The sequence below is a fragment of the Eumetopias jubatus genome, unplaced genomic scaffold, assembly GCF_037043125.1.
Source record: "Eumetopias jubatus isolate StellerSeaLion01/CBP00866 unplaced genomic scaffold, mEumJub1_p1.0 scaffold_4, whole genome shotgun sequence".
Taxonomy (NCBI): domain Eukaryota; kingdom Metazoa; phylum Chordata; class Mammalia; order Carnivora; family Otariidae; genus Eumetopias; species Eumetopias jubatus.
The window spans coordinates 86,378,213-86,404,865 of record NW_028274810.1 but is presented as its reverse complement, the minus strand read 5'-3'; the positions used below and the strand labels follow the sequence as shown (position 1 = coordinate 86,404,865).

Sequence of the window (26,653 nt, the reverse complement as noted above, 5' to 3'; positions counted from 1 at the left end):
TTCTTTTTTTTTTTTATTTTCTTTTTTATTTTTTTTTAAAGATTTTATTTATTTATTTGACAGAGAGAGACACAGCGAGAGAGGGAACACAAGCAGGAGGTGTGGGAGGGGGAGAAGCAGGCTCCTGCAGAGCAGGGAGCCCGATGCGGGGCTCGATCCCAGGACCCTGGGAACATGACCTGAGCCGAAGGCAGCCGCTTAACCGACTGAGCCACCCAGGCGCCCAGTGTTTCCATTTTCTTAAGATAAATACCCAGAAGTGGAATTGCTGGATCATGTGCTAGTTCTATTTTTTTCTATTTTTAATTTTTCGAGGAACCTCCATACTATTTTCCATAGAGGCTATACCAATTTACATTCCACCAACAGTGTACAAGATTTCTCTTTTCTACACATTCTTGCCAACACTTGTTATTGCTTGTCTTTTTGATACTAGCCATTCTGACAGGTGAGAGGTGATATCTCATTGTGGTTTTGCTTTGTATTTCCCTGATGATGAGTATCTTTTCATGTGTCTATTGACCATCTGTATGTCTTCTTGGAAGAATGTCTACTCAGGTCCTATGCCAATTTTTTTTTATATTGAGTTGCATGAGTTCTTTATATATTTTGGATGTTAACCCCTTAATGGATATATCATTAGCAAATATCTTCTCTCATTCAGTAGGTTACCTTTTCATTTTATTGATCGTTTCCTTCACTGAACAAAAGCTTTTTAGTTTGATATAGTGCCATTTGTTTATTTTTGCTTTTGTTGTCCTTGCCTGAGGAGACAGATCCAAAAAACTATTGCTAAGGTCAATGTCAAAAAGCTTACTGCCTATCAGGTCTTATATTTAAGTCTTTAATCACTTTGAGTTAGTATATAAAAGAGTGGTTCAGTTTCATTCTTTGGCATGCAGCTGTCCAGTTGTGCCTACACCATTTATTGAAGAGACTGTCTTTTCCCCTATTACATATTCTTGTCTCTTTTGTCAGATTAATTGACCATATGAAAGTTAGTTTATCTTTGGGCTCTCTATTCTGTTACATCGATCCATGTGTCTATTTTTGTGCCAGTAACATACCATTTTGATTACTATAGCTTTGTAATATAGTTGGAAATCCAGGAGTATGATATTTCCAGCTTTGTTCTTTTTGTTCTTCTTAATACTCCATTCTTTTTTAGGGGTGCCTGACTGGCTCAGTCGGTGGAGTGTGACTTTTTTTTTTTTTAAGATTTTATTTATTTATTTGACAGAGAGAGACACAGTGAGAGAGGGTACACAAGCAGGGGGAGTGGTAGAGGGAGAAGCAGGCTTCCCGCTGAGCAGGGAGCCCGACGCGGGGCTCGATCCCAGGACCCCGAAGGCAGACGCTTAACAACTGAGCCACCCAGGCGCCCCAGAGTGTGTGATTCTTGATCTCAGGATCAAGAGTTCAAGCCCCATGTTGGGTGTAGAGATTACTTAAAATCTTTTAAAAAACCCAAACAACTCCATTCTTCCCCCCCCTTCCTATTGAGAGGTTATCCTTAGTCACGGGAATGAAGATTTTGCTTTTGATTTTAGTGTGAGTGAGTGAGAGAACACAAGTAGGGGGAAGCTGCAGGGGGAGAGGGAGAAGCAGGCTCCTTGTTGAGCAGGGAGCCCAATGCAGGGCTTGATCCCTGGACTCCAGGATCATGACCTGAGCCGAAGGCAGACCCTTAGCCAACTGAGCTACCCAGGCGCCCCTATAGTGGGCTTTTTAAAGTACCATCTTTGAGTGTGAGATAATGACCTTCCAACTTTTTAAAAACGATATTTCAAGACTATAAAAATGAATAGGTGGTGATATCATTGGGAAGTCTTCATTTTTAAAGCTCCTTAGTTGACCAAATAAAAGTTGACATCCCTATATTACTTCCCCCCCCCCCCCCCGGTCCACAACATCTCTGTCTGTGAGACACTTGTCTAGACTAGCCCCATCACTTTACAATTGAAGAAGCTGAGGCCAGGAATGGCAGTCTAATACAGGAATTTAAAGCTAGAGGAAGTGCTCTACATGTGCATAGTCATTTGTGGGATGACATTTGAACCCATATTACCAGTAATTTACTATGCTAACTGTAAAACTTTTTGTATATTTCTTGTCTCCTTTTTACAGATTAGGAAACTGAAGCATAGTATGCAGCCTGCCCATAGGCACACAGTTTAGGAATGATGGAGCCAGGATTTGATCTCAAGCACTCAGACTTAAAACCACACCTGGAGACACTCTACACTGTGTTTTTGCTCACCTCCTCTTTCATGAAGCATTCTCTAAAAATCTGGAGTAGTGGCAATTTCTTTTTTTTTTTTAAGATTTTATTTATTGAGAGAGTGAGAATGAGAGACAGAGAGAGAGCACATGAGAGGGGGGAGGGTCAGAGGGAGAAGCAAACTCCCCGCTGAGCAGGGAGCCCGATGCAGGACTCGATCCCGGGACTCCAGGATCATGACCTGAGCCAAAGGCAGTCGCCTAACCAACTGAGCCACCCAGGCACCCTGGAGTAGTGGCAATTTCTGCCCATCTTTTCTTTGGTCACGACCTTGTGAACTTTTCATTCACCACCCTGCTAAATGAAGCCTCTGGTTTGTAGTATGTATTCACAAACACACATTTTTTTGTGTCTCCATTTGATTACTCAGAAATCAAAGAGGTTTTAAGAAAGTTTTCTGACATCAATATGCTCCTAATGTCTTTGGGTTCCATTCTAAGGGGGTCTCAAAGTCTAAGAAATTAATCTTAGTTGAGATACCAGAATCCCAAGGCAGTTGGCCCATCAGTCTTTCCATTTCAGGGACTGCTGCCCTTCAGTTTGCTGATCTATACTGACATCATTGGCGCCCAAACAAAGAGCATTTTGCTTTGTAAGGCCTAGGTAAATGTAAGGTGCCATTACATCAGAAGCCAGTGTGAATATCAGCTGTGCTGGAAACAAGAAATATGGCCAAGGAGTAAAGAATTATAAGGGTAAGAATATAGCGTTAGGTTTCTTGGGTGTGTAGTCAGCACTAGAAGGGATCAAATAATGGACCACACACAGAAGCTGAGAAATTGAAAGGCAAAGTTGATATTTGTTATGTCACTGTTAGCTAGAAATGGCTTCAACACCACCTTATGCCTGAAAAGGGCATGGAACCTTGAAGGCCTGGACAATCTCTGTAGATAAAAGTACCTTGTTCTTTTCTGTCACACTCAAAACACTTGAGAATAATTCCTTCTCAGGAATCATGTACTCATGCTCAAAGGAGGAGCCATAGCCTGTTTTCTTGAAACGAAGTTTAGAATTTGTATTTTTCCTATCAGCCTGGTCTTTGGAATCCCACGACTGGAAAGGAGGATATTAACAGGTAATTTGATAAGTGTTCCAATCAGCATCCTTGCCGGATAAGTTTACTGTGCTTTTGAAAGTCAGTGGAAAAGGTGATTTTCCTGCCTGCCTACGAGTTGACAATTTAAAAATCCAAGTTAATATTATGCTGCAGTTAAATTCTGATGCCCTGGAGAGGTCAAAAGGGCAAACACCAGGCTGATGTTTGATTTAAAAATCTAAACGACCAGTAGCAGGGAATCAAGAAAAGAAATAACTCTACCATACAGATAACTTGCTGTGCAGTGCCCGTTTTCGGGTGAACAATAACTTTGCAATTGGTTTCTTTAAAAACGGCCAATTAATCCTCTCCTGTTTTCTACAAAAATGAAAAAGTGTTGGGAATCAGTTGTATGCTAATAATAAATGTAATTGACCAACATCTAAGTATGAGAGACTGGTGATTTAAGAGCACGGCCTTTGGCATCATACCGATTTATGTTCGAATCCCACTCACTTGTTCTGGGTTGAGACTAGGTAACTCAATCTCTCCGAGCCTCCCCTCAGGAATCCTACCTAGCTCACTGGTGTTGTGAGGATTAAATGAGATGATCCATATAAAACATACTTGCACAGATAAGTAAGCATTCAATAAAGCCTTTACAATCAGAGGCTCTGCTACTTATTGGTCTCTTTCGGGCTACCGTAGGCCTAGGACAGGCCTGAATCCTAATGCTTCCTTGCACTATTTAATTACCATGACCAAAATTTTAAAATCCAAAGGGGCCACAGCTTAACTATTTCATTCATACACACTTAAGATTTGGAAGCCTGCCTTCGAATTGGATCCGCCCTTTGCTGCAGTTTGTCCAGTTTTCATAAACTAGATGATCCCCTAATGCAGCCTCCCAGATAATCTACAGAAATCCTCAGACCCAGATTTGGATTAGGAAGGGGATGTAAGTACCATGCATGCAGCTCTGCGAAGAGCCGTTAGAAGAGAAACTGACCACTCCACTCTCTGAGTTCTGCCTTCTAGCTTCTCTCCAGATTGGGGTGGAAAGGCTGATGGTGCAAGCGCAGGACAAGGACAGGGTACCAAGACTTTAGAGCCCAGGGGCGTGTCTGGAGAACACAGGGGAGACCGATACCCCTCCTTACAAGCCCCTTTCCTCAGACACTTCCCGGCCAAGGAAAGCCCTACCCTCCCGAGACTTTTCCAGAGAAGCCCAGCTGCCTCAAAACACCGGAAAATAACTTAAAAATCAGATTCCAGTCTTCACGGCCACTAGACACGTCCCATGCGTGCGTAAGTAGACGTGCGCGCGCGCGCGAGTGCGTACGCACAGACTGCTGGGATGCCGCCTCTCCCCTCGGGTCTTCCAGTTTCCCGGCGTGCTTAGGGCCCGCCAAATGGGAGGGGGAGACGCAAGATGGCGGCAGCCGCGAACTCCGGCTCCAGCCTCCCGCTGTTCGACTGCCCGACCTGGTGAGTGGCGGGGTGGCCAAGGCTGGAGTGGCCTGGCCCGGTCTGGCTTGGCCCGGACTGGCAGGGCAGCTCATTTCTCGCAGCAAGCCGAACGGCTCAGAGACCCTGGAACTGATTGAGGGAGAACTGTCCGTCGGGCCGGGCGGCGTGTGGAGGAACCGGGAGCCTGGAGCCCGGGCCCAGAAACTGAGGAAACCCAGACTGGGGGGCTCTGGGGTGCTCGCTTAGGCAGTCCCTTGGGCGATCAGCCGGTTGCCGGGGCGCTTCGGGGCCTTGGCCCCGAACTTACCCCAACTCCTGACTGAGTGCCTGGTGCTCTTGTGGAGCACCGTACCTGCCCCCCTGCTCTCCGTCCCGAGCGCGCACGAGTCCGCTTCCCGGCCCCAGCCCAAGCTCAGTGCCCCGCATCCCTCTGTTGTTGCTGCATCTCCCGTGCGGTACTTGTCTGTCTCCCGCAGACTGGAAGCTCCCTGAGGGCAGGGACGGCTTGACCCATCTCGAAGCCGGGCACAAGTGGACATCAGTAATTGCTGAGATGAACCCCTTTCAACCCTTCTCAAGCTCTTGGGAATAATGGAATAATTTAATTTAGTCTTTGAGCAGGGTACAAGATGAATACATATGAATTGGCTTGCAAGGAGACCCATCCGAGTTAGAGCTGTTTCTGCTGTAGCTCATCACAGTTTATGCATTATTCCTTTTTCTTTCCCGTTATACTGAGCTCCTCAAGGGCAAGGGCTGTCTGATTCGTATTCGTGTTCCCAGCTCCTAGGCCTAAGCCAGGCACATAGTAGGAGTTCAGAAGGCATGTTGTGGATGTAACATTTAACTTTCCTTTCCCTGTTTACTGTACAAAATGGGCTTTTGTCCAATGCACTGTCCTTTCAACAACTGCCGTATAGAGGAGTTGGGACAGGATTGTGAGATGACTATGTTGCATCTTCAGTTAGATGGATGAGGATGCAGTGTGTGTGTGTGTGTGTGTGTGTGTGTGTGTGTATGCAAATGTAGGGGCTCTGGCAAGATTGTTCTTTCTTCAAACTTAAAAGGAGCAAAGACCGGAAGCAAGTGAAGGTGTGGCTGTTTTCTGGGTCCCTCTGCATTTTTGTAGCACCCAGTTGTTTCAGTCTACAAGTTGTATGCCTATTTTGGTCCCTTGCTGCATTGATTTCAGAAGTTGGACCAGGACTGTAAACTTACAGTTAGAAGAGACTATTTGAGATCACCTACCATTTCCTCAGAGTCTGGTATGTACCAGGCACTGTTTGGTGCTCTGATGTATATGTATCCCTCATAAATGGTGTTATAAGAAGTATCGAGAACAGTTTCCTGAAACATACCATTGAAGGAAGACCTGTTCAAGAGTAACAAACATCTCTTGTATTTATTGGTACCTGGTTTTATGGGCATGCTTTTGGATTGCCCTAGCTCTCTAATTATGCACCTGTGATTTGGTCTCAGAGCTCAGGACAGTACCCTCTGTTTATTCTGTGATGAGACTAATCTTGATCAGCCCCAAACACCAACTGATTTATTCTACCTTTATAGGGGATTAGTGGTAGTGATAAATCTTAGATTCAAACTCCAAGTAACCAGACTACAGCAGCTATAGTACTTGGACTCTCTGTGCTGCTTTTTCTCTGAGGTTGATATCCAGTGTTAAAATATAGGTTTCTTTGGTGCTGCTCTAAATACAGATCCAGTAAAGTCTGTTTTAGAGCAATTGAATCACTGGGGAAGTGTCAAATGTAGAAAGGAGCTGTAATAACAGTGAAGTAGATGACATTTCTGCTCGAACATGAACTAATTATAGGCTGGTAGAAGAGCTGCATTGTTGAATGGGACAGTGATTGTAAATGGCATTTACAAACTCATCCTGAAAATGCTTTTCTCACTCTTATTTTTCAGGGCAGGTAAACCCCCACCTGGTTTACATCTGGATGTAGTCAAAGGAGACAAGCTAATTGAGGTATGGAAATACATGTCTTCCCTTTTTTTTCTCGTCACACTAAACATTTTTGCCAGTGACTCATTTTTCCACCCCCTCTCCTGTGCTTTGTTTTCCAGCAATGCTACTTTTGTTCATCCTGATTTTTTTTCTATTAAAAGCACATGGTGATATAACACATTCAAACCTAGTATCTCCTACAGATGCTCAGTTTTTTGTGACTTCTCTCACCTTCCAAATGAAGGGTTTTAATTGATCATAGGCTTATGAGTCCCCATCAAACTGGACTTGGTGAATTCTATCTCTCTGAGGACATGGAGTTGTGTGGAAGTTACAAGATACACAGTAACTAAAGAAGAAAGTGAATGATGTAGATTGCGTTTCACTTTTGGGTTGCATTTATGCAATTCAGGCCCAAGCCCTTCAAAGAAGTATAGTAAGCTAAGATGCTTGCTCAAAAAAGAGAACGGCATGGTGATGAAACTCATTCATTCATTCAAAACAGTTATTGAATGCTTATTGTGTGCCAGTCATTGTGCTCAGCAGAGGGACTACAACAGTGAACAAAACAAGCATGGTTCCTGTCCTCAGATTATCTGGTAGGAAACACAATCACACAAAAATTACATGATTATAATTTAAATAAGTACTATACAGGAAAAGTTTAGCTGAATTCCAGCTTTGCTTTTTTTTTTTAAGATTTTATTTATTTATTTAAGAGAGAATGAGAGAGAGCACGAGAGGGAAGAGGGTCAGAGGGAGAAGCAGACTCCCTGCTGAGCAGGGAGCCCGATGTGGGACTCCATCCCGGGACTCCAGGATCATGACCTGAGCCGAAGGCAGTCGCTTAACCAACTGAGCCACCCAGGCGCCCCAGAATTCCAGCTTTTATACAAGTCTTTAGAATGAACACCACATGGAACTTCATGCGAACATGAATTTTGATTAGATATTAGGTTGTATAAGTTTTTTTAATCCTTACGGTGCCATTTACTTACCAAGAAATGGAGATTATGCCCACTATGACCATGGAGTTGTGAGTTTCCATGTCTTAAGGCAATTTTATGTTTGCTCACTCAGGTAGAATTTTAGGTTCAAGGCCCCATTATTGAATGCAGTTGGTTTTCTTTGGCGTGTATAGTAAAGATCAAGATGGTTGAAAGGCATCTGTGAGATCTCCTGAAGGAGACCCAGGTGTTTTGCAAAGTATTAAGGCATGAATTGTGATGAATTCTGTTAATTCATCATGCCCTTAGCCCGTCACTTATAGAGGCCTTTTGTGTTGAGTTCTTCTATCTTAAAGGTTACAAAACATCCAGATTATTCAAGGAAATAATTTAGCTAAAATGTCTGTAAAGCCTTTTTTACTATAGACTGTTCCACAGATGTAAAATATCGTTGCTAAATAGCATGAAGCTTTGAAGACATAGAGGAATTTATTTTGGTACTAGAATTTAGTAAATCTCTAGTTTGTAGTAGAAAGAAATAGTGAGGCATAGCCTTAATGCTAATACCACATCCCTTTGTGAGATAATTTATATTTCCAAAGCACTCTGATTTGTCAAACATCCCTCTGATTACTGGTTTCCATTAACTGATCATGTTTTCTGTCTTTCAGTGCTCTTAGGTATGCTGAATTGCCACACGATTGTCAAGTTACAATCCTTAGACATCACTGTATTGTTTTGGAAAGGAATGGACCTAAGAGATGCTTATTTTTAAGGATTTAGGCAGCACTTGATACTAACCGAGCTATCTATATCCTAGCCTTGTGTCAAAGGCTTGTGATGTGTTGTGATAGCTGGGTTTAAGAAGTGCAATATTAAAACAAAAGCCATGAGTCGTTTAAGCCCAGTGTGTAAAGACACACTCTGAGTTATAACTCAGAGGCACAACTGAATAGTGGTTATTAGCCATAGCTAGTCAAGAAATTATGCTGTTACTGTTGAAAAACGAATAAATTATTTCGTTCACTTGACGTTGTCCAAGAATTAACACATTTCCTTAATTCTAAGACATACTGTTACCCCCATGTATTTGAACATTTCTGTAATTCAGATGCCTTTAAAAATATATATATATTTGACAGAGAGAGAGGGAGAAAGCACAAGCAGGGGGAATGGCAGGCAGAGGGAGAGGGAGAAGCAGGCTTCACCACTGAGCAGGGAGCCCGATGTGGGGTTCAATCCCTGGGCCCTGGGATCATGACCTGAGCCAAAGGCAGTTGCTTAACTGACTGAGCCACCCAGGTGCCCCTTGAGATGCCTTTAATAATGAAGGTACATCTTTAATTTGGAAACCGTTTCTCTTTCCCAACCCCCTGAACACCTAAATCTCTGATATGTCTTTGGCACCTTAGCATTAGAGAAATTTGGCCAGTGTTATATTAGAACCCAGGAGTGGGTGATCTTATGTATTGCTTCCTTGAGACCAGCTTATGAGCACTGTAGTTAGCAAATTTAAGTTTGTGCATACATCATCTGTGTGCATATAAATATAACTGAAAAATGCTGTGAGATTCAGCCTGCATAGACAGTACCCGGAAGGAACAAGATGTTGAAATTTTAGGGCTCTCTTAGTTCTAAATCAGTGTCTGATTTTTAACCCAAATCTTAAAACTTGGGGATGACATGGGGATGGTTGATTGAGCTGTCAGGCTGCTGTTAAATCTTGGGGCTCCATAGTGGTACAGGCCTGGCATAAGCTCTGCCAGCAGCAGATGGGCACTGCTGGACAGAGTTTCCCATAGGTGACCCACATACGTCGACTAGCTTGAACCAGTTGGGTCTTAAGGCTAAGCCTGAAAGAGGCTGGGTAAGTGATAGTTAAAAGAAAAATTAAGAATGTGACCCATAGCACTTGTTCACTTCTTAAAAAGACTGAGTAACTGATAGTTAAAAGAAAAATTAAGGACGTGACCCATAGTACTTGTTCACTTCTTAAAATGTTCCTTGCCTTATGGTGCATTTTTTCAATGTAGGTAGAGTGAAGAAAATACATAATGTAGTGGTTAATAGAGCTTGGACTCTGAAGTAAGACGGACCTGAATTTCTTTTTCTTTATTTTAAAGATTTTTATTTATTGAGAGAGAGAGAGAGAGAGCATGAGAGGGAGGAAGGTCAGAGGGAGAAGCAGACTCCCTGCTGAGCAGGGAGCCCGATGCAGGACTCGATCCTGGGACTCCAGGATCATGACCTGAGCTGAAGGCAGTCGCTTAACCAGCTGAGCCACCCAAGCACCCCGGACCTGAATTTCCAGTTACAAATACAGTAGTAACCCCCTTAACTGCGGTACCGTTTCAGTTACTGGCACAGCTGATCCTCCTGACATGTTGTCAGAGGTCAGTTGTGGTCTAATGCTGTGTCACAGTGTCTGCGTCATTCCCCTCACTTCATCTTATCACGTAGGCATTCTGTCATCTCACATCATCACAGGAAGAGTGAGTATAGTACAATAAATATTTTGAGAGAGATACCACATTCGCATTAACTTTTATTGCAGTATATTGTTATAATTGTTCTCTTTTATTATTGTTGTTAATCTCTTACTGTGTAATTTATATATTAAAGTTTATCATAGGTATGTATGTATAGGAAAAGACACAGTATATAAAGTTTGGTATTATACGAGGTTTCAGGCATCCACTGGGGGTCTTGGAATATATCTCCCACAGATAAGGGGGTAACTACTGTGTTTAGCTGTGTGAACTTGAATATGTTAATTACTTTCTTTGAGTCTCAATTTTGTCATCATAAAAATAAGAATAAAAGTACCTGCCCACCGCACAGAGTGGTTGTGGAGACGAAATGACATAGCAGGAAACCTAGCACAGTATATGGCACCTAAGTGCTCAGCAGTATCAGTGGGAGGTATAATTCTGGATTCATAAGGGGAACACCAAAGCACAGGGGAGAATAGTGGCCCAGTGTGAGTTTAGTGACAGCCAGGAATGAAATCTAAGCCTCTTGAGTCCTACCTGGTACTATACTAACTTGACTATTTCTCTCCTCAGCTTTGTGCTATCTTCTCTCGGGGATTTCAGGAGGAGTGTAGTGTGAAATGTGAGCTAGAGCTTAAGGAGACCTGTGTGTAAAGGAAAAATATAACATTCTTGAGCAGTCAAGTTGTAGACTTCTAGAACTGGGAAAGTGTTAGCAGTAATTCATCTAGAGTCCTTCATCTACAACAACCCAGTCTACAACCAACCAGCAAAGGCTTTACTGATTCAGGTTTAAAAGAAAGATAAGAATTGGGAGCCTGACTGGCTCGGTCGGTGGAGTGTGCGACTGTTGATCTTGGGGTCATGAGTTCAAGCCCCACATTGGGTGTAGAGATTACTTAAATAAAAATTAAAAAAAAAAATTAAAAGAAAAATAAGGACATTGTTGTGAGTGTTCCATAAAGCTAAAATGAGCTCAAAGAATGTCCTTTATCCTTATCCTTCCTACTTATTTGGTGTTGAAATGACCTTTCTTTCATAAAATGATTATGATGCTACTAATTGGTGAGAATTTTTTTTAATGTCCTTCTTTGACAAAATCAAAAATTAACAATTCTACATCAGCTCCTTCTCCCCTCATATTTTTTTTTTTTATAATAGTTTCCTAGTCTGTGAAATCCCCTTTTCTGATGTTATACTGGGACATTCTATAGTTTTGGGTCCTTTTTAGTCCCATAGCAGTGTCTAGAAACATTTTAGAGCTCTTCTCTTAGAATTGTTTCACACAGTGGCACATTGTTTGCAATATTGGTATTGCAGGTCATTCACACCTGAGTTCAAATCCCAGCTCTGCTACTTAACCGGCTGGGCCACCTTGGATGAGTGACTTCATCTCTCTCCATCTATTTTCTTGTCTTTAACAATAGAGGTGATACTTGTTTCACAGAGTTGTTTTGAGAATTAGATGAGATTATGCTTAAAATGCCTAGCGGTAAATAGTCTGTCAATAAATCTTAATCCCCATACCCTTCTTCCCTAAACCTAGAAAATCTTTGCCCCATGTAGTAGTTCTATGTTTGGACACAGCAAATACTCATTTAGAGTTAACTTAGAGTAATATTTTTTTGTGGCCAATGAAGTTAGATTTAGGTACTCATACAATGATATCTAATGTAATTGTACTTCCTAAAGAGGGTTCCAAAAATACTTGGGGCTATGGCAGCATGATTAGAATACACATAGGTGTTTACACCCCTTTCCTTTCCTCACCGATTGTTAATATTCATTCGAATGTAGATTTTCTGAACAGCAGCCTTACTACTTTGTAGACATGCTTTGTATTTCTTGTTTCCTGGTTGGCCTAAAATTAAGATCCAGTGAAATCTTAAATTTCCCATGGATGGAAGACAGCCACTCCCACAGGCTACATTCATCTAATAGAATTAAGAAAAGTTCTTTTCATACCAACACAAGACATTTAACCACTGCATTTGGGGAGATTAATTGCCATCTCCCCTCCAAAATGCTAGTAAATTATTCTGAGCTTTTTTTTTTTTAATTTTTTTTTAAAGATTTTATTTATTTACTTGAGAGAGAGAATGAGAGAGGGAGAGAGAGCATGAGAGGGGGGAGTGTCAGAGGGAGAAGCAGACTCCCCGCTGAGCAGGGAGTCCGATGCGGAACTCGATCCCAGGACTCCAGGATCATGACCTGAGCCGAAGGCAGTCGGTTAACCAACTGAGCCACCCAGGCGCCCTATTCTGAGCTTTTTATCTTGAAGAATAGTGGGAAATAATTTTGTTTTCACCTTGGCAAGGAATTTTATTTACTCAAGATTCTCTACTTACTAGATTGGAAGAATTTTTGCTAAACCCTATTGAAACAAGATTTAAGTAATATTTAATTTAATATTTATTTAGAAACTGATTATTGATGAGAAGAAGTATTACTTATTTGGGAGAAACCCTGATTTGTGTGACTTTACCATTGACCACCAGTCTTGCTCTCGGGTCCACGCTGCCTTGGTCTACCACAAGCATCTGAAGAGAGTTTTCCTAATAGATCTCAACAGTAGTAAGTAACTCACATCCCATCCCGTTCGTTTCACACATTCCCTTTGGGGCAATGTGAAAATGCTCTTTGGGTTCTTCAGTTTTGAAATCATGTTTTATTGCTCATCGAGGAAGAAGTTTATGTTTGGTTTTTAAATCAGCTCCTCTTTCTGTGATATCTCCTATTTTCCTGAAATAATTGATGACTAGAGAGAGAAGAGGGTTTTGGGAAGTCATGTCCTGGAAAAGGCAATAGGTATATACAGAGAACGAAAAAAAGGGTACCCAGGAACCAGGGGCTCTGGGTATTCAGGTGTTTATGGGACCGTGATAAAATTGTGGTCTGGTTTAAGCAGAAGCCATGGAAAACTCCATTAATGTATTAGAGTAGTGTTGCAGGACATTAAAAAATACTTGCTTTGAGCAGTTTAATTTTTTATAATGGGTTCTTTATTCCAGCTACATTTTGCTTTGACTACTAATAATACCAATTTTAATTCCATGAGCACACTCCAAGTAAGATTTTCATCTTTGCCAAAGATAATCCCAGAAATGCACTTGAGACAACTGCATGGGGCTCTGAAGTTTATTCATTTTGCCCATGTATCTGTATAGTGTAAAATGTAAAGCCTCCTGCTCCTGGGCTGATCATGTGCTACTCCTTCTCCCCTCCTCTAGCGCGCGCGCACACACACGCACACACACACACACACACATATAATCTGCTTATATAATGACTTTGGAGGGGCTTGTGTCACAAGTACTTACTTGCAAATTTATCTCATCTTTTCTTTCCATTTTATAACATGCAGAATGCTGACATGGAGAAATATTGAGACTCTCTAGTAGAATTTTGGTTTGCCTTGGCATTCATAATGCACCTGTTTCAGCCAACATCCTTTATTGTCCTGGGGAAAACCCAAACATAACTGCCACCAGGCCAGAAGTTCTTATGTTCCTTACACTTGGGGCTGGAGAGGTCAGACCACAGCAATGCCTGTCTTCTGCCTTGCGGGGCATGGCTGTCGCTGGGTTGGAGCCATTCCTGCTAGACCCAGAATGAAGCCACACCTGTCCAGCGGAGAGTGAGCAATGGTCTTTGTTCGATGGGGTAGCGACGGGTCTGGAGATATGTAAGAAATGCACTGAAGAGATTCAAGACTCAGTGAACAGTTTCCTTTTCATGGGGACCCATGACAAGGGATGCAAAGCGGACCCAGTGCTATTTTCATTTTAAAAAGCAAAACTGATGTGCTGGGAGGAACTGCTTGCCCTCCTACAACTCAGGTTGGATTTTGTTTCTGTGTTTCTCTCTTACATTTCTGATTTGGTTATTCCCAGCACACGGCACTTTCTTGGGTCACATTCGGTTGGAACCTCACAAGCCTCAGCAGATTCCCATCGATTCCACAGTCTCGTTTGGTGCATCCACAAGAGCCTACACTCTACGTGAGAAGCCTCAGACACTGCCGTCAGCTGTGAAGGGAGATGAGAAGATGGGTGGAGAGGACGATGAGCTCAAGGGCTTGCTGGGGCTTCCAGAGGAGGAGACCGAGCTTGATGTAATTCCATATCCATCTACGGTGTTATTTTGTCTTTTGGGACTCTGGGTTTTGCAGTATGTAGCTGTTCTGTGTAGCTTGAAATGCCAGTGACTTAGCATCATGAGGTTTGCCGCTTTGCCAGTATAGTGTGTCCAGATGTGAGGCACCTGGGACAGCTGCGCCATGTGGGCTTGGTTATGTCCAGCCAGGCCTCGCGAGGAGTTCCTGTCAGACCTTCATGGTCGTCTGTATACCTTCATTGGATGTTAGAAGCCAGGGCTGGGAGTTAAACTTTCCTGGAGCTGCCCTGTCCAATGCGGTAGCTACTAACCACATTTCTGGTACTAAGTAGTCACATGTGGCTAATGACTACCATATTGAATGACAAGGATATAGAACATTTCCATCACCCAGAAAGTTTCGTCAGACAGGTCAGGCTTAGAGAGACTGAAGCTTTCGTTCATTTACATTGATTTTTTTGTTTGTTTGTTTTTTAAGATTTTATTTATTTGACAGAGAGAGACACAGCGAGAGAGGGAACACAAACGGAGTGGGAGAGGGAGAAGCAGGCTTCCCGCCGAGCAGGGAGCCCGATGTGGGGCTCAATCCCAGGACCCTGGGATCATGACCCGAGCCGAAGGCAGATACCTAACGATTGAGCCACCCAGGCGCCCCAACATTACCTTTTTTTAATATGGCTCAAATAGCCTAAGAATCTCTGAGTAGAACTAGACTGCTTTTGGTCTTATGGGCCTAGCTGCTCTGAAGGCCATGAATTTTACAAGATGTAATTTTAAAGTGCTAAAGTTGTCCTTTTCTAGGGGCTAGCCCCAGTGGCTTGTGATGCATCTGTTGTCCTTAACATGTCCATCGCTGCACTGGTGTGACTGGTCTATTCAGGTAGACAAATGCCAGCATGCCCTTACCCACCCTCATACATTTACCTCTTGTTCATCAAGGCTTCTCAGCCCTTAGGAGAAAAAGCACAACAGAAATCTTATCATTTACAAGTTACTTTGTTCTGGGCGCCTGGGTGGCTCAGTTGGTTGGGCGACTGCCTTCGGCTCAGGTCATGATCCTGGAGTCCCTGGATCGAGTCCCGCATCGGGCTCCCTGCTCGGCGGGGAGTCTGCTTCTCCCTCTGACCCTCCCCCCATCTCATGTGCTTTCTCTCTCATTCTCTCTGTCTCTCAAATAAATAAATAAAATCTTAAAAAAAAAAAAAACAAAAAAAACAAGTTACTTTGTTCTAAAGAAGTAGCCTCATAGCCAGGCACCTTGCTGACAGTCACCGTTCCCCATCTCACCTCCAGGGTGCTTCCCTGCTTCCCTGTCTTTTAAGTTCAGTTTGTTAGGTCCTCCCTGGGTCTTCATTCTCAAGACATTTAGAGTGTCTCAGACTGCAGTGCAGATTGGAATAGGTCCAGAGGATTGGGAAGAGGCAGGCAGCAGTGCCGAGGCCAAGTTAATCATTGAAATAGATGGGTGGTTATGAATAGAAATGGGGCCATACACAGGGACGGGGAGTGACAAACCATTAATGCCAAATATTAAGTGCACTGGCCCTGTCCTTCTGAGCTCTAGTCGGGAGGGCTGCTGGGAAAGAAGCTGTCAGTTGCCCTCTCTCATCTCTGTTTCGTTACTTTAAGGCAGTTCATGGAGTTCCTCCCAGTCACATTCTTTAATTCTCAGCATGAAGACATGATAGTCTTTCCCCCAGAAACATAGAGAACCTCACCTCAGGGATATTTACGTAGATGACCTGTTCTCAACTCAAGGTTCTTCACCTCCTTGTGACCATCATTGCCCCACTAGTCAGTGAGGATGTTCCATATTTTGTAAAAAGAGGCTTGTTAATAGTAGCAGCATAAGGGCAGTAATGAGTCTTTTCTGAATACAAGAGGATCTTGTTTGCCTGGGGAGGTTAACATTCGCTCCTAAAGCCTTCTTGCCCCTTGTTTAGCTCTGTGGTCTTCAGATTCCCTGTGTACTGACTCCTGTCTGTCTTGTGTGAACCCTGGCCTAGAACCTGACAGAGTTCAACACTGCCCACAACAAGCGGATTTCCACCCTGACCATTGAGGAGGGGAATCTCGACATTCAGAGACCAAAGAGGAAGAGGAAGAACTCTCGGGTGACTTTCAGTGAGGATGATGAGATCATCAACCCAGGTGAAATGTCTTCCTAGTTTCTTCCAGTGAAAAAGCTGTGATCTCAGAGAGTAGTGTGCACAATGTGTAGGTTGGTTATAATGTTTCTCAACAAGGTGTAGGATAACCAGTGCTATATTAAGGAAAGAGAATTCTTACTGATCATCAGTGGAGTACCCTCAAACGCTCAAGTATTATCCAGTTGCAGTGTGAAAAAAACAGACAAAGAAAGGGCCCGCGTAATGCAGTATACAGAGCCAGGCTGTAATTCCCACCTGCTGGTCCAGCAAGTCTGTGTCCTAGTGGAGGTTGAAGTAGAGTTGTTTGTTGTCTTTTACCTCAGAGTAGAGCATTACTGTCTTTGTGGAATTCTGAGTGTGAGTGGTAACTCTAAGATTGGAGAGCCTTGTGCTGCCACCATTAACTGCACTAAAGACTTGCCTCTCTGTAAGGAAGTAATGTATAGAGAGTTTGTATGGAAGCGTCAGCAAAGTGAGAGCATCTGTTTATGGGAAGGCCACCAAATTCACCAATTTGTTCCATCATTCAACATCCATTTATTGGGCTCACATATATATCAAGTACTCTGGTAGGTAGATGACATTGAGCGAGGAGGTATCATTTGTATGATGAGGATGGAATTGAGATTCTGAAAACCCTGTTAGAAATCAGTCTCAATGGATAGAAATGAAGATCCCAAACTAACAAGTTGCTTTTACTTCCCAAATGAAATACAGTGAGAATAACCTTCAGGTCCTGCATATAGGTTCAAAATATCAATTATTTAAATGGAGAGGATCCATTCCAGTGACAGCTCATTAAAAAAAAAAAAAAATCTAGGGAGTTTAGTTAATTGAATGAGTCATCAGGGGGATGTGGAAACTAATCAAGTGCAGTTTAAAATTGCATTAATAGAAGAGTAGGGGATAGTAACCCCACTCACCTGTGTTCTGAGCAGAACTCACCCAAACAGGTTACCAAATGCAAGCACAGCCTCAGCCACTGAATGTGTTATGTAGTCCTGAGGGAGGAGGAGACTCACAGCTATGGAACACTGTCCTCCAAATGCTGGGAATGTAGGGGAACCATGCTTGAGGAGGCATGGCCTCTGTGGGTGGATATTTGCAGGGCTGACCTTAGGGAGGAAAGAGTAGGGAAAGCCAGAGCCAGTGAGTAGCAAGTATTTGGCTCAGAATAAAAAACAACAACAAAATCCTTATATTTAGAAGAAGGATCAGAAAGATCCCTATGAAAGATCCAGGCGTTTGTTTGGTGTGTGAAGTAGAGAGGATTACTATCCAAGCAGTGAATGGCCAATGGAAGTGTTCAGGCAGGGGCTGAGTGACCAGTTGGGGAAACTTATTTCTGGACCCCAGAACCTACTGAATAAGAATTCCTAGGGGTTGGACCTAGAAATTTTATAGTTTTAAACAAGCTCTTTTTTGTACTGATGAACAGCCAGCAATTTAGGAATCACTGGACTAGTCAATCTTTTAAATCTCTTTTAGATCTCAGGTTCTGGTCTGTTGTTTTTCTCCTTGAAAATTATTGCCCTGGGGGGCACCTGGGTGGCTCAGTCAGTTAAGCATCCCACTCTTGGATTTGGCTCAGGTCGTGTTCTCAGGATTGTGGGATCAAGCCCCTTGTTGGGCTCTGTGCTGAGTGTGGAGTCTGCTAGAGTTTCTTTCTCTCTCTCCGTCTGGCCCTCCCCTTCATGTGCTTATGCTGTCTCTCCCTCTTCCTCTCTCTCTCAAATAAGTAAATAAATCTTTTTTAAAAAATTAGAAAAAGAAAATCATTGACCTGGCGCAAAATGTGTATTCAGACAGAGCCTCACATAGCGGTTAAGAAGACCTGGGTTTGAAATGAGCCTCTTCACTTAGTAGCTCTGTGACCTTGACCAAGTGACTTAACAGATATTGGCCTCACAGGACTGGTGGGGAGGCTAAATGATTAATATATGTACAGATACTTTATTTTTTTATTTCTTTAAAGATTTTATTTATTTATTTGACAGAGACACAGAGAGAGAGGGAACACAAGCAGGGGGAGCGGGAGAGGGAGAAGCAGGCTTCCCGCCGAGCAGGGAGCCTGATGCAGGGCTCGATCCCAGGACCCTGGGATCATGACCTGAGCCGAAGGCAGATGCTTAACGACTGAGCCACCCAGGTGCCGCCTGTACAGATACTTTAGATCAGTGCTCAGCACTCAGTGAGCCCTTGACAAATGGTAGCCATTATCCTCAGTGTCATCAACCATCACTTTTGCATTTTGTCCACGCAGCCGTTCCTATACCAGAAGTAGACTTACTAGCAAGGAACTTGGTGGTAGATCTTCGAGGAGCAGAGATCTCGTGGGTTGGGTTTATCCTCTTTCTTGGAGAGGAATGGCTAGAGATGAGGAGAGGGTGAGAGGCCCGAGCACCGCTCAGCCAGCATGGCATAGGACAGGGTCCCCCAGAGAGTTATCCTCCCCCTCCACAGGCCTTTTGCGCACGTGGGGTGCGTCCCCCCGAGCCACCCCTCTTGGGCTCCGTTGCTCTTTTGCTTCATTTAGCTTGCCTTGCTGAGGGGACGTTTGGAACAGGGCTCCCATGGGGTGAGAAAAAAGGTAAGAATGCCTTTTATAGAAACCTCGTCCCTTTCCTAATGAGCCTGGATATCTTTTCTTCTTTCTTCTATATATTGTTCATTCACTGAGCAAAGACTGATTGTGAATGTAATGCCAGGGTATATTCTTTGGAGGCATCTTAATATGTGAAAAACCAGACGTATTAAATAAACAAGGGATTAATTACTCAAATAGTGAATCTCTGTTTTCCAAAGGGATTCATAGGGGTGTTTCTTTGAATAGTAGGCACCCTCTATGCATTTAAAGTCAGATATACAGCCCTTAATAGGGAAACAGTTCCTTTCCCACCACTATATTAAGACAAAGGGGGCTTGCAGTAGTTTTTTTAGTCATGATAGTAAGTCTGCCTGCCTGTTTTCCAGACCTTCAGCCTTCATCAAGAAAGGTCCCCTTCATCCCAGGTGACCCAGCCCGGTCGTCCCTTCTGTGCTCCAGGAACACTATCTTGCACCCCTCCATTGTGTTGTAGCCTGTCCGGCTTTTCAGCCGTGAACTCCTTAAAGGCGGGACAGTATCTTGCTCTTTATTTTGATGCTTGATGTCCAATAAATGAGGCATGAGAGAGTTACTGCAAGCACGTCCCTTCCTTGGTCTTAGCACTTTCTTCCTGCAGTGAATGAGGCTAGAACCAGTAATGTGTGTGTGTGTAACCTGTGAAACGGGGGCTGCTCTCCACCCTGCCTGGACGGGGGCTTCAGCTCCTTTAGTAAGTCTTGATTGTATACCGTTGTTAGGTCAGAAGGCCAGGTTAACTTGGAAGCCCTGGGCCTGAATCCTAATTTCTGGTATTTGCTAATGAGCGGGCATTGGCAAGGTATGTGGTGTGTGACCGCTTCCCATGTGTCATTGTTTTATCACTAGCTTGGGCTTGATGAAATCTCTTTGATTTCCCCCTTCAAAGAGGGACTCATCGTATGGAATGGGAAAGAACTTGGGAAAGGCAGTACAGCACAGTGGTCCAGAGCCAAGGCCTATTTCTGGCTGCTTGGACTCAAACCCTGGTCCCTCCACTCCCCAGCAGGGTGACTGGACCAGGCACTTCACCCCTCCAGGCCTGAGCGTGTCTGTTAGATGCTGATTGTAGTCGTACTCGCCTCGTGGAGTTGTGAGGATTTAACACAGTGCCAGCACTCAGTAAGCACTTGAAGTGTTAAGTTGTATTTTACTGTTTTAATATGAGTTGTGATTACTTTGTTTGCAGTGGGCCCTATTCCCTTAATCATCCCAGCAGAGTATCAAACTAACCCATCTCTCATGTCTTCTGCAGAGGATGTGGATCCCTCAGTTGGTCGCTTCCGGAACATGGTGCAGACTGCAGTGGTCCCAGTCAAGGTAGGAAGCACCTTGTAACAGTATTTGAAATGCTGTACAGTCTGGTTTAGAAACCCATGCTTTTATGTGTAGGTAAGTGTTAATTATGTGCTTAATTTTAAAACACAGTCTTTGCTCTTCTCCTATTTTTCATCATGTGGAAATACTTTCATTCCACCTGAATCTGCAGGATCCTGGACTGCCATAGAGAGACTGCAGGTGACCAGCCAGCTTGATGCTGCGCGTAAATTAGGGTACGCTGGGAGTCTGTAAAGTTACCTCCCAGCAGGGCGCAGAGAGACCCACTTTCCTTTAGCCTTGCCTTTCTGACTCCAAGTAAGCTATTAGGCGAGGAAGAGGCATTGTTGCATTTCTGCAGGGCCCCTGCAGCTATGGCCGTGCCTTTGTTGTGTGATTGGGAATGGCACAGATAGGAAAGGCAGCCCAGATTGGATTGGGCTGAAAGATCAGGTATGCTGAAGAGCCAGGAGGTGAAATTACAGAGACGTTCTGGTTGCTCAACACGTGGAGGAACTATGTGACCACTTGGACTGTCCACAGGGAGCAGATGGCCCCTTGAAGTAGTGAGATCCCTGTGAATTAGAGATCTTTAAGAAGTGATTGGAAAATGCTGGTCAGAGGTGCTGTAGAAAGTTTTATTAAAAAAAAAAAAAGTCTTTAGGGGCTCCTGGGTGACTCAGTCGGTTAAGCGTCTGCCTTCGGCTCAGGTCATGATCCCAGGGTCCTGGGATCGAGCCCCACATCGGGTTCCCTGCTCAGCGGGGAGCCTGCTTCTCCCTCTGCGCCACCCCCCCCGCGCTTGTGCTTGCACTTTCTCTCTCTTGTTCTCTCTCAGATAAATAAATAAAATCTTAAAAAAAAAATCTTTAGGGGCACCTGGGTGGCTCAGTCGATGAAGTGTCCAACTCTTGATCTCAGCTCAGGTCTTGATCTCAGGGTCAAGCCCTGCGTTGGGCTCCATGCTGGGTGTGGAGCCTACTTAAAAAACAAAACAAACAAACAAAAAAAACTTTGGACTATATTAGACTAGATTGATTACCTATGTCAAGTTTTTGGTTAGTCTTTTTTAATCCAAAAGGGGTAGAGGGTTGAGGGGGATCTTTCATGAACATTCATAAGCCAGTGTGAAAAAGTACAAGACGGAATGTTTCTCTGCATCTCCATAGCGTTTGTGTCACATTTCTCCTAGAGCTCTTTTCTCTCTTTTTGCTTCTTCCTTTGGAATGTTCTATTGTCATTAAAGTATAAAACCAGGGGCCCGTGGGTAGCTTATTCAGTTAAGTGTCCGACTCTTGATTTCGGCTCGGGTCATGATCTTGGGGTCATGGGACTGAGCCCTGCATCAGGCTCCATGCAGGTGTGGAGGCTGCTTAAGATTCCCTCTCTCCCTCTCCTTTCACCACCCCCCCCAAAACAAAGTATAAAACCAGCAGATATTTTTACTTCTTTGTCAGTTTTATTATGATATAATTATTTACATACAGTAAAATACATTTTAAGTGTATAGTTTGGGTTTTGACCAATGTATACACATGGGTAACCACCACTATTATTAATATATAGATTTCCATCACCCCAGAAAGTTCCCTTATGTCCCTTTGCTGTCAGGTCCCCCCACTCCCAGCCCCAAGCACCCAGTAGACTACTTACTATCACACAGATTAATGTTCACAGAGCAGGCGATCAATATGAAGATACTAACTTTTTACTTAAATACTACTACCTATTAACACCTCTGCTTTCCTAAAAGGGTATTTTAACATCAGAAGACAAGGGAGGCTGTGACTACAGGATAAGGAGTAGTCACTTAAACTGGATAGGTTTTACTTTATGAAAAGTTGACCCATGATCCTCATTTTTCTCAGTGTGACGGAGGATTGTGAACCCTTTGTGGGGAGCGGTGTTTGGGAGCCCTCATGTTAGACAGTGACTGTCTGGTCTCTTCAGACCCTGAGACTTCAGGACAGTGAAATAGGTTGTCTGGGAAACAAAACAAGCTAGAGGGTTGGGGGCCTTTCTCCAAACTTTCTAGGGCTGGAATAGAAAAGGCTAACTAATACCCTCTTGTGCCTCACCTCTTGCTTCCTCTGTTCCTTGCGAACCACAGAAGAAGCGGGTAGAAGGCCCTGGCTCCCTGGGCCTGGAGGAATCGGGGAGCAGGCGCATGCAGAACTTTGCATTCAGTGGAGGACTCTACGGGGGCCTGCCCCCCACGCACAGTGAGGCCGGCTCCCAGCCGCACGGCATCCACGGGACAGCACTCATCGGTGGCTTGCCCATGCCATACCCGAACCTCGCCCCTGACGTGGACTTGACTCCCGTCGTGCCGTCAGCAGTGAACATGAACCCTGCACCAAACCCTGCAGTCTATAACCCCGAAGCCGTCAATGAACCCAAGAAGAAGAAATATGCAAAAGAGGCTTGGCCGGGCAAGAAGCCCACACCTTCCTTACTGATTTGATATTTTTGGTCATGGAGAAGGGTGGGATTGGGTGGGAATTGGGTGGAAGGGTGAGGGGGGAGCTAATGAACTAGGGAGAAAAACTTTCCGTGTGTGCGGTCTCGTCTTTCAGAATGTCTCCTGGGGCCCTAACCGTGTACCATTAAAGCTGGGGAATATCCCATAAAGACCTGTCTTCAGAACACTTGGAGTGTAGAGCAGTGTTTCATATTTCCTGACAACTAGGCTGCCCTGGCTCTTTCTGAGGCCTTCCATCACCTCCTTTTTCTTTTCTCCCTCGTTCTAGGGGCATTTTGATTTAAAGGCGCGTTCCCTGGGAGGAGACTCCAGGCCCTCAGGTGGGATCTAGAGCTGTGGCGGTGGCAACAGCATCACCAGCCTGTGGGGCCAGCAGCCTGATTTCTGTTGACTGTCCCTGTAAGTCCCAGATAGCAAAGGGGTTGCCGTGGACCCCAGGGCGATCAGAAGAGGGTTTAGAATTCTTCAGTTAAGCTAAGGTTTCAACTCAGAGATGTTTGCCTAGGTCCCTGGTTTTGAGGTCCAATAGTTAGGCTTTTTTCTCTTTTGTCCTTTCTGTTGGAATGAGAACATTTTGATTTTCCTTCATCTGTGACCAGTGCCATAGACACGGATGGGTAGTTGGAAACTTACAGTATTGTTGGAACTTTACCTGTTTCTCTTGCCACATCTGAGTACCCTACTTGCCGGAGTTTCTCGTTTGATTCCAGAGTACTGTCCTCTACTCTCTAAAGTCTTGCTTTCCTTTTCAAGTGTGTTGTGAAGGCAATTTTTTAAGGATATGACCAGTTAGAGCAGCAATTCCAGTTAAAAAGGAAAAGATTTTACTTTGCAAGTACCTGATGTCTTTAAGAGGACATTTTTAAATGTTGGTTCAGAGGCTCTCCCCTCCTTTACTGAGAGCTCTCATAACCCAGAGCTCCAGGACTGGGCCCAGCTAACAAACATAGGAGACGAAGGTAGCAAACAGTGATAGGAGCTTTGTACAGAGATTTGTACATTTGTGTAATAGGCCTTTTCACGCTTTATGTGTAGCTTTTTACCTGTAACCTTTATTACATTGTAAATTAAACGTAACTTTTGTCATTCGTGCCGTCTGTGATTCGGTCGCCATCCCGGATTCCCGCCGCCGTCAGGGCATGTTTGTCAGAGGTACAGCCGATGGACTTGGGAGGCGATGCTCTGGCCCCATTTTATTACCACAAATAAAGATGCCCCCTGCCGAATGTGGAAATTCTAATTAGAGATTCCAGTCCCCAGACTGAAGCCTCACTGAGCAAAGTGGGTTAAGAGGTGCCTGCTGCCCTTCATCGGGAGGCAGAACCGCACAACGGACGTGGGGCGCCCAGGCCTCGGGACACCGGTCCCTGGTGGGCGTCGTTGCCTGGGCCTGGCGGCCCACACTCTGGCTCCAGCCGCTCGCATCGGGAGGTTTGTAGGGGATTTCAGCCAGGGTTTGGATCAAATGCATGTGTCTTGCACACAGGACCTCATATGCAGGGAGTGGCTTTGTGATGAAGATGCCAACTAGCTTCCATATCCCTTGGGTTGAGAGTGCGGACCAGGGGCAGGAGCAGCCTGCGGAAGAACAGGGATCCATAAGATCTCAGCTGTGTAAGAAGTTGACTTCTTAGTCACCTTCTGTGAAAATGAGGGTCCCTGTCTTACAAGGACGCCTCCCTCGTACTGTAGTGAAGGTGACCGTTTGTGCTGGTCACAGCCCCTCAGCAAGCACCTGTCTACCCTGCCCACCATTTACGGCAAGTCATTTCATTTCCAAAGCCCTAAGGAGGGGCCTGTTTTTATCCCCACTTAGAGGTGAGAAAACAGACCAACTTCCCTATGGTCCCACTATAGCAAAACTCTAGTCTGAATCCAGAGCCTGAGCGCGCGGGCTGACGCGGCCTCCGGAATGAGTGAAGGTGATGGATGTGCTCCGCAGGCTGTAGCTCTGTTCATGGCTAGGTTTGTTTTGGAGGTAAAAAAAAAAAAAAAGTTTTCCAAACCGGACGACTCACTGGAAGTTATGTTAAAGGGCTTAGATCTAGTTTAGGTAATAAACCCTTGCTGGCGAGAGAGCTTCTACCCTGCATGATTTGGTTTCAGAATTGGAGTTGCGGGGGGAAACTTGCATTGTAGTCTCAGAGAAGGCTCAGCAGAGAATATCCAAGCCTGCCAAGCTATACCTTTCCCTGTAAGGGCCCATTTGACTTCAGTGGAAGCAGGACTGCTTAATTTGGTAGTTCCCTGACATAAGGAGGTATATATGTGTGGAAACCTGACCCCCCTAGCACCATACTTCTGAGTCGTTCCAGTCAGGTGGTAGTGCCTCTCATAGACGGGTAACTCGGAAAGGGGCTCCGTTGCCTCTTGCCCTTAATGCAGCTCCAGATGGGCCACAGGTGGATAAGCCCCTCCTGTTCACCACAGGACTGGCAGATGGTTATCACTCTAGTGAGCATGACGCTGCTATGGGACTCAGCATCTCCCTGGCCTGGGACACGCACCCACTGAGGAGAAGCGACTGCAGGTTTCCCCAGAGTCCTGTGCCAGCTCGTGGGCCATCGGCTCAGGAGGGAGGGAATGACCCTTGTTCCCCTCCCCAGGGCGGGAGAGGGTGGCAAACCCCGCGGAGAAGGACACCTGTTGACAGGAAGCGGCCCATTCCCCAGGTGTTCCCCGCTCAGAATCAGCTGTTTGGTGACAGCTTGCCGAAAATACGCCCATTATCTGCAAATCATAGAGTTTTAGAGTCCGAAGGACTTAGGAGATCCTGTCTGGATCCTTCATTTTGCTTGTGAGCAAACCATGGTAGTAGGGACCCACTTCTTTCAACTAATACGGACGGAAATGTGTGAGCTGGGCACACGGAAGTGCGCCACCCCGCCTGCAAGAGGCCTGCCTTCTGGAGGGAAACGCGCACACTAGCGATGCTGTCACCTGCTGGGAGCTTTAGTGGAAGGATGGACAGGTAAGGACAGCAGAGATCGGAAAGGAGGTCAGGGAGGCCTCTAGGGTGATGACATTCGAGCAGAGCACTGAAGAAAAGTAGGGAATTGCCATACGGAAGAGCATGGATTCAAGTTTCTCCAGGCAGAGGAACCAGAAGGACCAGGGGATGGCCCACAGGGGGAGGAGGAATCAGAAAGGCAGAGGCCAGATCCCACCCTGTAAGCTTTGCTGGGGAATTGGAAAGTTTTGAGTTACCAGGAGACCACAGAAGGTGTTTTTTCCTCCTTACTTTAAAAAAGAAAAAGAGGGGCGCTTGGGTGGCTCAGTCGTTGAGCGTCTGCCTTCGGCTCAGGTCATGATCCCAGGGTCCTGGGATCGAGCCCCGCATCGGGCTCCCTGCTCCGCGGGAAGCCTGCTTCTCCCTCTCCCACTCCCCCTGCTTGTGTTCCCTCTCTCGCTGTGTCTCTGTCTGTCAAATAAATAAAATCTTTAAAAATAAAAGAGGAAGAAAGAGGAAGGAGGGGGGAGGGAGGAAGGGAAGGAGGAAAGGAGGGCAGGAAGGAAGGTTGGCTTAGGAGAGACATGCTCTTGTAGAAATACTAGGAAATCCAGAGCGCATGCATCTCGCCCCACCCCCACCCAGAGTCAGGGAGACTTCCTCGGGGGAATTTCCGGAATCGGTTGTTAGGAAATGCCTCTGGCGGTGGACGAGTAAGGCTGTCCCTGGCCACAGGTGAGTCTCCCTGAAGCCAGGGAGACAGGCGTTCTAGTGCTTGCTCTCTCACAGTTTAGCAAACCTAGAATTAAGTCTAAATGTTGAG

General features: G+C 44.9%; 1 protein-coding gene and 1 non-coding gene across 2 annotated transcripts; both read left to right on the top strand.

The window, feature by feature from the left end:
* Positions 1–4,697: 4,697 nt before the first annotated feature.
* PPP1R8 (protein phosphatase 1 regulatory subunit 8) lies at positions 4,698–23,968 on the top strand. Its single transcript, XM_028113819.2, has 7 exons — positions 4,698–4,805; positions 6,714–6,774; positions 12,613–12,766; positions 14,086–14,306; positions 16,315–16,459; positions 20,337–20,401; positions 22,509–23,968. Exons 1-7 carry the CDS (start codon positions 4,750–4,752, stop codon positions 22,860–22,862), a joined length of 1,056 nt encoding a protein of 351 aa, XP_027969620.1. The 5' UTR covers positions 4,698–4,749; the 3' UTR covers positions 22,863–23,968.
* Positions 8,485–8,650, top strand: LOC114217246 (small Cajal body-specific RNA 1). The gene has a single exon (XR_003610945.1).
* Positions 23,969–26,653: the final 2,685 nt, after the last annotated feature.